General features: G+C 46.4%; 1 protein-coding gene across 1 annotated transcript; it reads left to right on the forward strand.

The window, feature by feature from the left end:
- The first annotated feature begins 479 nt into the window (after positions 1–479).
- On the forward strand, positions 480–14654 carry LOC148377836 (janus kinase and microtubule-interacting protein 3-like). The gene is made up of 9 exons (XM_088368120.1): positions 480–550; positions 2115–2280; positions 2404–2481; positions 4332–4420; positions 10513–10542; positions 10732–10899; positions 11012–11088; positions 11556–11732; positions 14070–14654. Exons 8-9 carry the CDS (start codon positions 11607–11609, stop codon positions 14334–14336), a joined length of 393 nt encoding a protein of 130 aa, XP_088224246.1. The 5' UTR covers positions 480–550; positions 2115–2280; positions 2404–2481; positions 4332–4420; positions 10513–10542; positions 10732–10899; positions 11012–11088; positions 11556–11606; the 3' UTR covers positions 14337–14654.
- Positions 14655–15037: the final 383 nt, after the last annotated feature.

Raw genomic sequence — 15037 nt, forward strand, 5'->3', positions numbered from 1 at the left:
ACTTGTTCCCACTCCTTTTCAAAACAGTAGTTTAAAACGAGGGCCCTTCACTCAATCTTTAACCTCAACCCCGCACGTTGTGTTGTATCTGTGAATGTTGGTTGTGGCCAAATGATAGTTTTCTTTCATTCGTTTAGGTTCCAAGAAAACTTGATGTAACTCTACTTTTAACTGCCGTTTCAGATAAGCGGGTATTACGTCGCAGTCATGTGCCGCGGATATGACGTAATTGCCCGAACCTCCGATTCAAATCTGTTGGCGCGATGGCCGTGAGCCACTGAGCAGCGACGATTATCAACAGAAATATCTTTATTTTCTGCTTGCAACTGGACCGTCTAGAGCGTACACGGTAAGTAACACTCATTGTGTTTAAGGAGATTTACGTTTGTAATAGCAGAAGTGTAGCCGCGTTGCGTTGTACGTGTGAAAATTGGTCGAGGCGAAATGTTAATGTTTAATTTCATTCCTTTAGGTTCCACGGTGTTTGTTGGCTGCAAGTTTTCCACTGCAAGAAGAGGCTCGTATCATTGACCAGGAGCGAGCTACAATGGTGAGTAGCCATAACATTTATGTTAAACACTTCCTATTTCATGTCTAACAGTACTTGATTTAACAAATAACCATAAATAAATACAGTGTGGGCACTGAAGTTAACATATGTGATTATACTGCCTAATCTGTCACGGAGTAGATTGTTGCAAAGTAATATAAGATCCAAAGTTGTAATTCAGAATAGTTTTCAAAAGAAGGCCATTAGAATTATATACAAGTCTGATTACCCTGAACAAGCTATTAATTAAATCACAAATTCTTCAATTCAAAGATTTGGTAGATTATCAGACAAATAATGTCTAACAGTAATTGATTTAACACATCACGATAAGTAGATTGAGTGTGGGCACTCTCAAGTTAACAGATATGATTATACTGCCTAATCTGTTACAGAGTATGTTGTTGCCAAGTAATGTAGAATAGATCCAAAGTAGTAATCCAGAATAGTTTTGAAGAGGCCATTAGAATAATAAACAAATCTGATTACCTTGAACATAATAACAAGCTAAGTGTTTAATATGTCCTATGAAGTCAAAATTGGGCACCATCATGTGGTGAAATTTGGAATTGCATCACATCCAATTTTGCCTGGGAACAAACAGATTAAATACATCTTAGTTTTGAATAAGCCACTCCTTCTCAAACAAGTAAACTCTGCCCATTTCGCGCAGTAGATGTTCTGTTAATATCTAGTATTTATACAAAGTCATAATTTAAATTGCTTTCAACCTTCATTCATCGGTTCAACCAACATTACTCGCTCTTATTACCAACTTGTATTGATTTAACTAAGCGTTTAATACTTCCTATCAGGTCTCAAGGCAAGATTTGGCAAAATACAATTTCAGCAAATCCAATTTTGCCAGGGAACAAAAATAGATTAAATAAACTAAATAAGTCTTCTTCCCATTAAATAAATCAGAAAAGTCTGTCTTGTAACCAGTCCTCTTCAAACAAGTAAAGTCTGCCCATTTTGTGCCGTAGATTTTGTGTCTATGCCTAGTATTTAAACAAAATCATAATTTAAACGACTTCTTTCCTTCATTCACTTTGGAAATTTGGAATTGCAGCAAATCGAATTTTGCCAGGGAACAAAAATAGATCAATTAAACTAAATAAGTCTTCTTCCCATTAAATAAATTAAAAAAGTCTGTCTTGTAACCAGTCCTTTTCAAACAAGTAAAGTCTGCCCATTTTGTGCCGTCGATTTTGTGTTAATGCCTAGTATTTATATAAAATCATAATTTAAAGGACTTCATTCCTTCATTCACTTTGGAAATTTGGAATTGCAGCACATCAAATTTTGCCTGGGAAGAAAAGTAGATTAAATAAATTTAATAAGTCTTACTACTTCCCATTAAATAAATTAAATACGTCTTACTTGTTCCCACTCCTTTTCAAAACAGTAGTTTAAAACGAGGGCCCTTCACTCAATCTTTAACCTCAACCCCGCACGTTGTGTTGTATCTGTGAATGTTGGTTGTGGCCAAATGATAGTTTTCTTTCATTCGTTTAGGTTCCAAGAAAACTTGATGTAACTCTACTTTTAACTGCCGTTTCAGATAAGCGGGTATTACGTCGCAGTCATGTGCCGCGGATATGACGTAATTGCCCGAACCTCCGATTCAAATCTGTTGGCGCGATGGCCGTGAGCCACTGAGCAGCGACGATTATCAACAGAAATATCTTTATTTTCTGCTTGCAACTGGACCGTCTAGAGCGTACACGGTAAGTAACACTCATTGTGTTTAAGGAGATTTACGTTTGTAATAGCAGAAGTGTAGCCGCGTTGCGTTGTACGTGTGAAAATTGGTCGAGACGAAATGTTAATGTTTAATTTCATTCCTTTAGGTTCCACGGTGTTTGTTGGCTGCAAGTTTTCCACTGCAAGAAGAGGCTCGTATCATTGACCAGGAGCGAGCTACAATGGTGAGTAGCCATAACATTTATGTTAAACACTTCCTATTTCATGTCTAACAGTACTTGATTTAACAAATAACCATAAATAAATACAGTGTGGGCACTGAAGTTAACATATGTGATTATACTGCCTAATCTGTCACGGAGTAGATTGTTGCAAAGTAATATAAGATCCAAAGTTGTAATTCAGAATAGTTTTCAAAAGAAGGCCATTAGAATTATATACAAGTCTGATTACCCTGAACAAGCTATTAATTAAATCACAAATTCTTCAATTCAAAGATTTGGTAGATTATCAGACAAATAATGTCTAACAGTAATTGATTTAACACATCACGATAAGTAGATTGAGTGTGGGCACTCTCAAGTTAACAGATATGATTATACTGCCTAATCTGTTACAGAGTATGTTGTTGCCAAGTAATGTAGAATAGATCCAAAGTAGTAATCCAGAATAGTTTTGAAGAGGCCATTAGAATAATAAACAAATCTGATTACCTTGAACATAATAACAAGCTAAGTGTTTAATATGTCCTATGAAGTCAAAATTGGGCACCATCATGTGGTGAAATTTGGAATTGCATCACATCCAATTTTGCCTGGGAACAAACAGATTAAATAAATCTTAGTTTTGAATAAGCCACTCCTTCTCAAACAAGTAAACTCTGCCCATTTCGCGCAGTAGATGTTCTGTTAATATCTAGTATTTATACAAAGTCATAATTTAAATTGCTTTCAACCTTCATTCATCGGTTCAACCAACATTACTCGCTCTTATTACCAACTTGTATTGATTTAACTAAGCGTTTAATACTTCCTATCAGGTCTCAAGGCAAGATTTGGCAAAATACAATTTCAGCAAATCCAATTTTGCCAGGGAACAAAAATAGATTAAATAAACTAAATAAGTCTTCTTCCCATTAAATAAATCAGAAAAGTCTGTCTTGTAACCAGTCCTCTTCAAACAAGTAAAGTCTGCCCATTTTGTGCCGTAGATTTTGTGTCTATGCCTAGTATTTAAACAAAATCATAATTTAAACGACTTCTTTCCTTCATTCACTTTGGAAATTTGGAATTGCAGCAAATCGAATTTTGCCAGGGAACAAAAATAGATCAATTAAACTAAATAAGTCTTCTTCCCATTAAATAAATTAAAAAAGTCTGTCTTGTAACCAGTCCTTTTCAAACAAGTAAAGTCTGCCCATTTTGTGCCGTCGATTTTGTGTTAATGCCTAGTATTTATATAAAATCATAATTTAAAGGACTTCATTCCTTCATTCACTTTGGAAATTTGGAATTGCAGCACATCAAATTTTGCCTGGGAAGAAAAGTAGATTAAATAAATTTAATAAGTCTTACTACTTCCCATTAAATAAATTAAATACGTCTTACTTGTTCCCACTCCTTTTCAAAAAAGTAGTTTAAAACGAGGTCCCTTCACTCAACCTTTAACCCTATTTATTCACCTTCTAGGCTAAGTGTTAAAGGCTAAGTGTTAAAGGCTAAGTGTTAAAGGCTAAGTGTTAAAGGCTAAGTGTTAGAGGCTAAGTGCCAGAGGCTAGGCGCCAGAGGCGAGTTTTTGTGGGCTGAAGTTTTAGTGGGGTTAGTGTGAATACAATCCAAAAGAATACAACAGAATACAATACAATAGAATATAATACATAGATTAAATTATATAGCTCTTACTACTTCCCATTAAATAAATTAAATACGTCTTACTTGTTCCCAATCCTTTTCAAAAAAGTAGTTTAAAACGAGGGCCCTTCACTCAACCTTTAACCTCAACCCCGCACGTCACATTGTGTTGTATCTGTGAATGTTGGTTGTGGCCAAATGATAGTTTTCTTTCATTCGTTTAGGTTCCACGGTGTTTGTTGGCTATGTTTTCCACTGTCAGAAGGATGAAAATACAAAGTACAACGCTTGGACGTGGGCAAAGGCGTCACCGGTGAGTCCTTCCTTCCTATTTATTTACCTTCTAGATGCTAGAGGCTAAGTGTTAGAGGCTAAGTGTTAGAGGCTAAGTGTTAAACACAATACGAACAACACAACGATACTGCACTGAACAACACGATACCGCACTGAGAAACACGATACCGCACTGAACAACACGATACCGCACTGAACAACACCATGCCGCACTGAACACCATGCCACACTGAACAACACCATCCCGCACTGAACAACACCATGCCGCACTAAACAACACCATGCCGCACTGAACAACACCATGCCTCACTGAAAGACACCATGCCGCACTGAAAGACACCATGCCGCACTGAACGACACCATGCCGCACTGAAAGACACCATGCCGCACTGAACGACACCATGCCGCACTGAAAGACACCATCCCGCACTGAACACCATGCCGCACTGAACAACACCATCCTGCACTGAACAACACCATCCCGCACTGAACAACACCGTGCCGCACTGAACAACATTATGCCGCACTGAACATTATGCCGCACTGAACAACACCATGCCGCACTGAACAACACCATGCCGCACTGAACAACATTATGCCGCACTGAACAACACCATGCCGCACTGAACAACACCATGCCGCACTGAACAACACCATGCCGCACTGAACAACATTATGCCGCACTGAACAACACCATGCCGCACTGAACAACACCATCCTGCACTGAACAACACCATTCCGCATTGAACACCATGCCGCACTGAACAACACCATCCCGCACTGAACAACACCATCCCGCACTGAACAACACCATGCCGCACTGAACAACATTATGCCGCACTGAACAACATTATGCCGCACTGAACAACACCATGCCGCACTGAACAACACCATGCCGCACTGAACAACACCATGCCGCACTGAACAACATTATAAGGCACTGAACAACACCATCCCGCACTGAACAACACCATGCCGCACTGAACAACATTATGCCGCACTGAACAACATTATGCCGAAATGAACAACACCATGCCGCTCTGAACAACACCATGCCGCACTGAACAACACCATGCCGCACTGAACAACACGATCCCGCATTGAACACCATCCCGCACTGAACAACACCATGCCGCACTGAACAACACCATCCTGCACTGAACAACACCATCCCGCACTAAACACCATGCCGCACTGAACAACACCATTCCGCACTGAACAACACCATGCCGCACTGAACAACATTATGCCGCACTGAACAACACCATGCCGCACTGAACAACACCATGCCGCACTGAACAACACCATGCCGCACTGAACAACACCATGCCGCACTGAACAACATTATGCCGCACTGAACAACACCATGCCGCACTGAACAACACCATGCCGCACTGAACAACACGATCCTGCATTGAACAACACCATCCTGCACTGAACAACACCATGCCGCACTGAACAACACCATGCCGCACTGAACACCATGCCGCACTGAACACCATGCCGCACTGAACAACACCATCCCGCACTGAACAACACCATGCCGCATTGAACAACACCATGCCGCACTGAACAACACCATCCTGCACTGAACAACACCATGCCGCACTGAACAACACCATGCCGCACTGAACAACACCATGCCGCACTGAACAACATTATGCCGCACTGAACAACATTATGCCGCACTGAACAACATTATGCCGCACTGAACAACACCATGCCGCACTGAACAACACCATGCCGCACTGAACAACACCATGCCGCACTGAACAACACCATGCCGCACTGAACAACACGATCCCACATTGAACAACACCATGCCGCACTGAACAACACCATCCTGCACTGAACAACACCATCCCGCACTGAACAACACCATGCCGCACTGAACAACATTATGGCGCACTGAACAACACCATGCCGCACTGAACAACACCATGCCGCACTGAACAACACCATGCCGCACTGAACAACACCATGCCGCAATGAACAACACCATCCCGCACTGAACAACACCATGCCGCACTGAGCAACACCATGCCGCACTGAACAACACCATCCCGCACTGAACAACACCATGCCGCACTGAACAACACCATTCCGCACTGAACAACACCATGCCGAACTGAACAACATTACGCTGCACTGAACAACACCATGCCGCACTGAACAACACCATGCCGCACTGAACAACACCATGCCGCATTGAACAACACCATGCCGCATTGAACAACACCATGCCGCACTGAACAACACCATCCTGCACTGAACAACACCATGCCGCATTGAACAACACCATGCCGCACTGAACAACACCATCCTGCACTGAACAACACCATCCCGCACTGAACAACACCATCCCGCATTGAACAACACCATCCTGCACTGAACAACACCATGCCGCACTGAACAACACCATGCCGCACTGAACAACACCATTCCGCACTGAACAACACCATGCCGCACTGAACAACACCATGCCGCACTGAACAACACCATGCCGCACTGAACAACACCATGCCGCACTGAACAACATTATGCCGCACTGAACAACATTATGTCGCACTGAACAACACCATGCCGCACTGAACAACATTATGCCGCACTGAACATTATGCCGCACTGAACAACACCATGCCGCACTGAACAACATTATGCCGCACTGAAAAACACCATGCCGCACTGAACAACACCATCCCGCACTGAACAACACCATGCCGCACTGAACAACACCATGCTGCACTGAACAACATTATGCTGCACTGAACAACACGATCCTGCATTGAACAACACCATGCCGCACTGAACAACACCATCCTGCACTGAACAACACCATCCTGCACTGAACAACACCACCCCGCACTGAACAACACGATCCCGCATTGAACAACACCATCCCGCACTGAACAACACCATGCCGCACTGAACAACACCATTCCGCACTGAACAACACCATGCCGCACTGAACAACACCATGCCGCACTGAACAACACCATGCCGCACTGAACAACACCATGCCGCACTGAACAACATTATGCCGCACTGAACAACACCATGCCGCACTGAACAACACCATCCCGCACTGAACAACACCATGCCGCATTGAACAACACCATGCCGCACTGAACAACACCATCCTGCACTGAACAACACCATCCCGCACTAAACAACACCATGCCGCACTGAACAACATTATGGCGCACTGGACAACATTATGCCGCACTGAACAACACCATGCCGCACTGAACAACACCATGCCGCACTGAACAACACCATGCCGCACTGAACAACACCATGCCGCACTGAACAACAGTATGCCGCACTGAACAACACCATGCCGCACTGAACAACACCATGCCGCACTGAACAACACGATCCCGCATTGAACAACACCATCCTGCACTGAACAACACCATGCCGCACTGAACAACACCATGCCGCACTGAACAACACCATTCCGCACTGAACAACACCATGCCGCACTGAACAACACCATCCTGCACTGAACAACACCATCCCGCACTGAACAACACCATGCCGCATTGAACAACACCATGCCGCACTGAACAACACCATCCTGCACTGAACAACACCATGCCGCACTGAACAACACCATGCCGCACTGAACAACACCATGCCGCACTGAACAACACCATGCCGCACTGAACAACATTATGCCGCACTGAACAACATTATGTCGCACTGAACAACACCATGCCGCACTGAACAACACCATGCCGCACTGAACAACATTATGCCGCACTGAAAAACACCATGCCGCACTGAACAACACCATCCCGCACTGAACAACACCATGCCGCATTGAACAACACCATGCCGCACTGAACAACACCATGCTGCACTGAACAACATTATGCTGCACTGAACAACACGATCCTGCATTGAACAACACCATGCCGCACTGAACAACACCATCCTGCACTGAACAACACCATCCTGCACTGAACAACACCACCCCGCACTGAACAACACGATCCCGCATTGAACAACACCATCCCGCACTGAACAACACCATGCCGCACTGAACAACACCATTCCGCACTGAACAACACCATGCCGCACTGAACAACACCATGCCGCACTGAACAACACCATGCCGCACTGAACAACACCATGCCGCACTGAACAACATTATGCCGCACTGAACAACACCATGCCGCACTGAACAACACCATCCCGCACTGAACAACACCATGCCGCATTGAACAACACCATGCCGCACTGAACAACACCATCCTGCACTGAACAACACCATCCCGCACTAAACAACACCATGCCGCACTGAACAACATTATGGCGCACTGGACAACATTATGCCGCACTGAACAACACCATGCCGCACTGAACAACACCATGCCGCACTGAACAACACCATGCCGCACTGAACAACACCATGCCGCACTGAACAACATTATGCCGCACTGAACAACACCATGCCGCACTGAACAACACCATGCCGCACTGAACAACACGATCCCGCATTGAACAACACCATCCTGCACTGAACAACACCATGCCGCACTGAACAACACCATGCCGCACTGAACAACACCATTCCGCACTGAACAACACCATGCCGCACTGAACAACACCATCCTGCACTGAACAACACCATCCCGCACTGAACAACACCATGCCGCATTGAACAACACCATGCCGCACTGAACAACACCATCCTGCACTGAACAACACCATGCCGCACTGAACAACACCATGCCGCACTGAACAACACCATGCCGCACTGAACATTATGCCGCACTGAACAACATTATGCCGCACTAAACAACATTATGTCGCACTGAACAACACCATGCCGCACTGAACAACACCATGCTGCACTGAACAACATTATGCCGCACTGAACAACACGATCCCGCATTGAACAACACTATCCCGCAGTGAACAACACCATGCCGCATTGAACAACACCATGCCGCACTGAACAACACCATGCTGCACTGAACAACATTATGCTGCACTGAACAACACGATCCTGCATTGAACAACACCATGCCGCACTGAACAACACCATCCTGCACTGAACAACACCTTTCCACACTGAACAACACCATGCCGCACTGAACAACATTATGCCGCACTGAACAACACCATGCCGCACTGAACAACACCATGCCGCACTGAACAACACCATGCCGCACTGAACAACACCATGCCGCAATGAACAACACCATCCCGCACTGAACAACACCATGCCGCATTGAACAACACCATGCCGCACTGAACAACACCATCCCGCACTGAACAACACCACCCCGCACTGAACAACACGATCCCGCATTGAACAACACCATCCCGGACTGAACAACACCATGCCGCACTGAACAACACCATTCCGCACTGAACAACACCATGCCGCACTGAACAACACCATGCCGCACTGAACAACACCATGCCGCACTGAACAACACCATGCCGCACTGAACAACATTATGCCGCACTGAACAACACCATGCCGCACTGAACAACACCATCCCGCACTGAACAACACCATGCCGCATTGAACAACACCATGCCGCACTGAACAACACCATCCTGCACTGAACAACACCATCCCGCACTGAACAACACCATGCCGCACTGAACAACATTATGGCGCACTGAACAACATTATGCCGCACTGAACAACACCATGCCGCACTGAACAACACCATGCCGCACTGAACAACACCATGCCGCACTGAACAACATTATGCCGCACTGAACAACATTATGCCGCACTGAACAACACCATGCCGCACTGAACAACACCATGCCGCACTGAACAACACCATGCCGAACTGAACAACACGACGTCGCACTGAACAACACGACGCCGCACAGAACAACACGACGCCGCACAGAATAACACAATACCGCACAGAACAACACAATACCGCACAAACAGTTTTAGATAATATTACGTCGCAGTCATGTGACGCGGACATGACGTCAATAGGCGGAACTCACGGCAAAATTATAATCCGTGGGCGTGGCTTGCAACAGGAAGTAGGAAAGCGGCAATTCTGGCAAACAAGACACAGCGGTTAGTAACACGATGACTAACAAGGCAAATATTTTTGTTTTCAGCTTGCAACTTGACCGTCTAGAGCGTACAAGGTAATTACAACTGTTTTTTTTAGCCCTGAAAAGCGAGGGAGTGTGGCGTTTGGGAGGAATGTCGAACTCGGCGTCTGCTTCCAGCCACAGACGCCAAATTTCGACGATTATTTCGACTGGTCAACGGTTGTAAATTATTGCGTTGACTAAAAACTTTATTTAACTCTACTCTTAACTTTGCCGTTTCAGATATGCGGGTATTACACCGCGGAAATGACGTCAATAGGCTGAACTCTCGCCAAAATTCAAATCTGTGGGCGCAATGGCCTTGAGCGAGACACCGGATACAAACACGACGATTATCAACAGAAATATCTTTATTTTCTGCTTGCAAGTGGACCGTCTAGAGCGTACACGGTAAGTACAACTCATTGTGTTTAAAAAGATTTACCTTTGTGTAGTTTGCGTTGCGTTGTATCTGTGAATGTTGGTTGAGGCTAAATGTTAATGTTTAATTTCATTCCTTTAGGTTCCACGGTGTTTGTTGGCTGTATGTTTTCCACTGCAAGAAGAGGCTCGTATCATTGACCAGCAGGAGCTACAATGGTGAGTACCCCTTTCGTCTTCCATTTATGTTAAACACTTCCTATTTCATGTCTAACAGTACTCGATTTAACAAATAACCATAAATAAATACAGTGTGGGCAGTCACGTTAACATATGTGATTATCCTGCCTAATATGTTTATCACAAATATGTCACTAATCACTAATATGTTTATTTGTTTATCACAACACCTTTGGACCTTCAGCAATCGATTATTTCCCTTCATCTACATAGAGACAGAACGATGGTGTCTTAAACATCTCATTCATTTCACCAAATAACTTCACGCAGGTGGATAACGGCCGTCTCGGTCACGCTATGTTGCGTGATGCAGTTTTGAAGAACCAAATGCATTTATTCAATGAATAAGTCAAGCTAGTTCTATGTTTATGATGTTGTAAGTTACGGTACCGATTGAAGTTGAGTTCGAAGCCAGTGGAAAACAGTGCTGCGTTTGTGCTCTCCAGGTACAAATGTTGTGATCTCTGACTGACGACCGGGCGAGACTCGAGTAAGAGATGTCCAAACGAGCTCCGGCAGGGCGGGCCAAGGCGGAGCGAACGGACGCCCTTCAGGCCGCCAATGACGAGCTGAGAACCAAACTGATGGACGTCCAGTTAGAACTTCAGCAGGAGAAGAACAAGGTGAAAACCTCAACAGACAGACACTGCCTGCCTCCCTGCCTGCCTCCCTGCCTGCCTCCCTGCCTGCCTCCCTCCCTCCCAGTTTTCCCGATGTAGATTAGACATGCGTGTGCCATGACTGTGTCAGCCTACATCAACAAATGCACCGAGGACGTCAGCACCACTAAGAATATCATCACCCGGGGCAACCAACGACCCTGGATGACTGAGGAGGTACGTCAAACGCTACGAGCGCGGAACTCTGCCTTCAAGTCTGGCGACAAGGAGACACTGAGGACAGCGAGAGCCAACTTGAACCGTGCCATCAGGATAGCGAAGCGAGACCGCAGTCGAAAATTTCAGGATCGTTTCCACGACGTCAAAAACATCAGGAGTATGTGGCAAGGCATACGGGCGATTACAGACTACAACTCACCCTCCCCCCCCCCGGTGGGTGTAGTTGATGCTGACTTTCTAAATGGTCTAAATAACTTCTTTGGGAGGTTCGAGGCACTAAACGGCACTCCAGCAGTTAAAACTGTCCCCCATCAGGAAGAGGAGGTACTCTGCCTTGACTCCGCCGATGTGTTGAAGACCCTGAGGAGAGTCAACCCCTGTAAGGCCCCTGGCCCCGACAACATTCCTGGGCGTGTGTTCAGGGAATGTGCAAGTCATCTGGCTGGGGTCATCACAGACATTTTTAACACCTCGCTGGGCCAAGCCACAGTGCCGGCGTGCTTTAAGACTGCCTCCATCATTCCGGTGCCGAAGAAACCTCAAATCACCTCATTTAATGATTACCGGCCTGTTGCACTGACTCCGGTTATGATGAAGTGCTTCGAAAGGCTGCTTAAAGGTCACATCGTTTCCAGACTCCCCCTATTATTTGACCCGTTCCAGTTTGCCGACCGGCAAAACCGCTCCACTCAGGACGCCATCTCCTCCGTTCTTCACCTGAGCCTGGCTCACCTGGAGGAGAAGAACACCCATGTGCGGAGGCTGTTCCTGGACTCAGCGTTTAACACCATCATCCCACAGCATCTGGTAGGAAAATTGGAACACCTGGGCTTCAACACCCCCCTTCGCAACTGGCTGCTAGACTTCCTCACCAACAGACCTCAGTCAGTCCGGGTCGGACAGAACACCTCTGATGTCATCACCCTCAGCACAGGCTCCCTTCAGGGCTGCGTCCTGAGCCCCCTGCTGTGCACCCTGATGACACACGACTGCGTCCTCAGGTTCACCACCAATCACATCGTGAAGTCAGCAGACGACACAACGGTGGTGGGGCTCATCAGAGACAACAACGACCTGGACTACAGAGAGGAGGTGGAGCAGCTGGTGGGCTGGTGCAGAGAAAACAGCCTGATCCTGAATGAGGAGAAGATGAAGGAGATCATCGTCGACTTCAGGAAAAAACAGCCTCACCACGCTCCACTGATCATCAACAGCTCAGCTGTGGAGGTGGTCAGCACCACCAAATTCCTGGGGGTCCACATCACAGAAGACCTCACCTGGACTATGAACACTACGGCACTGGTCAAGAGGGCACAGAAGCGCTTGTACTTCCTGCGGAGGATGAGGAAAGCCCACCTGCCCCCACCCATCATGAGGACGTTCTACAGGAGCACCATAGAGAGCATTCTGACAAGCTGTCTCTCTGTGTGGTGTGGAGGCTGCACCGCCTCCGATTGGAAGAACGTGAGGAGAGTGGTGAGGACAGCAGAGAGGATCATAGGGGCTCCTCTTCCCTCCATTCAGGACATTTCATCTCAGCGCTGCATGTCCCGTGCCCGTAACATCATCAATGACCCATCACACCCCCACCATGGACTGTTCTCCCTGCTGCCCTCTGGGAAGAGGTTTGCAGCATCCGCTGCAGGTCCACCAGGTTCTGCAACAGCTTTTTCCCTGCTGTCATCAGACTGTTGAACACTAGAACTGTTGAGCTCTAAACTGAACTCTGCATCACACATTCACAGAACTGTACTTTATGACACTACGGACCTCTATCTTGCACTATCTCGCACTACCAACTTTACTGAACTTGTATAAACCCTTTAAATAGAAGTTTAATACATGGTTTAGCATTCCTCTGCACACTCTTGAATACTGTTTTGCCTACTTGCACTATTGCATAATTATCACTGCTGCACTTTATACTTATTTTTAATATATATATATATATATATATAGTATATGTATATATATATATTGTCATAGGATATGTTACTTCTATTCAACTGCAATATCACTACTTTGTTGTAAGACGTATGCAACGGAATTTCGTTTTGTATGCACCATGTGCAGACAAGATGACAATAAAGTTTGTCTAAGTCTAAGTCTAAGTCATGTCAGGTCAGCTGTCTGGAGAGAGAGAGAAGTCAGGACCTGCGGGCGGAGCACCACCGTGCCACCGCCGCCATGACGGAACTCAAAAGCAAACTCCATGAGGAGAAGCAGAAAGAGTTAGCCATTACCAGGGAGACATTACTGCGGCAGCATGAAATGGAGCTGATGAGAGTGATCAAAATCAAAGATGGAGAGATCCAGCGACTGAATGCCTTGGTCCTCAGCCTGAGGGACGGCTCCATGGACAAGGTGATCCGCTCTATCCGTGTCTGACTATCCGCACGCCACGTCGGGCTTCGATGCGGCCGCGACCGTATTGTGTAGCTTGTCCCCAGTAAGCGTCGCGGCGCTCCGTTGCGGTCTCAACGGCCCGGTGTGGCGCAATGTCTGCTCAGGTGAGGAGGGGGGGCGCTTTGCTGGCGGAGGTGGAGGAGACGCGGCGGTGTCGGGAGACCGAGCGGTGTCGCCTCCACCAGGAGCGCGGAAGAAGCCCTGGCAGCGGCCCAGCAGGCCTGGCAGTCCCGAGCGGCCGAGCTCCGATCGGCTCATCACCAGCATCGGGAGGAGCTGAGCCGAACCAAGAGAGACTGCGAGAGGGAGATCCGCCGACTGGTAGGACTGATCAGATGCGCGGTGCGTGGCTATGTTCCCAATTTCGTTGTATACCTGCAGTGCAATGACACCTAAGGCATTCTATTCTATTCTATTTCACAAGAAGAAAATGTCCGGTTGCTCGCTTCGCTTTTGTCACAGCAAAGGTGTTCTAGTCGATTCAAGAAAAAAATTGGCCGGTTGCTCTCTTTGTTTTTGTCACAATTCTGGCAAATGAGTTTGCCCGCCTGCCTGAGCGCTCCCCGTTTGTACATCCAGACGGATGAGATCAAGCTGAAAGACAGAGCGGTTAGTGTTTTGGATGAAGCCCTGGGGCCGGCCACGTCCACCGCCTTCAGCTGCAGACTCAGGCTGCCGAGCAG

This window comes from Syngnathus floridae, unplaced genomic scaffold, assembly GCF_059516105.1.
Source record: "Syngnathus floridae isolate MCC-2025c unplaced genomic scaffold, RoL_Sflo_1.0 HiC_scaffold_82, whole genome shotgun sequence".
NCBI classification, from domain to species: Eukaryota; Metazoa; Chordata; class Actinopteri; order Syngnathiformes; family Syngnathidae; genus Syngnathus; species Syngnathus floridae.

What these genes read in the sequence shown, in the direction of transcription:
- LOC148377836 (XM_088368120.1), top strand. Translation starts at nt 11,607, where the DNA reads ATGTCCAAACGAGCTCCGGCAGGGCGGGCCAAGGCGGAGCGAACGGAC. An exon ending in TTCAGCAGGAGAAGAACAAG is followed by an intron (nt 11,733 to 14,069) that starts GTGAAAACCTCA and finishes AAGTCATGTCAG; the next exon opens with GTCAGCTGTCTGGAGAGAGA.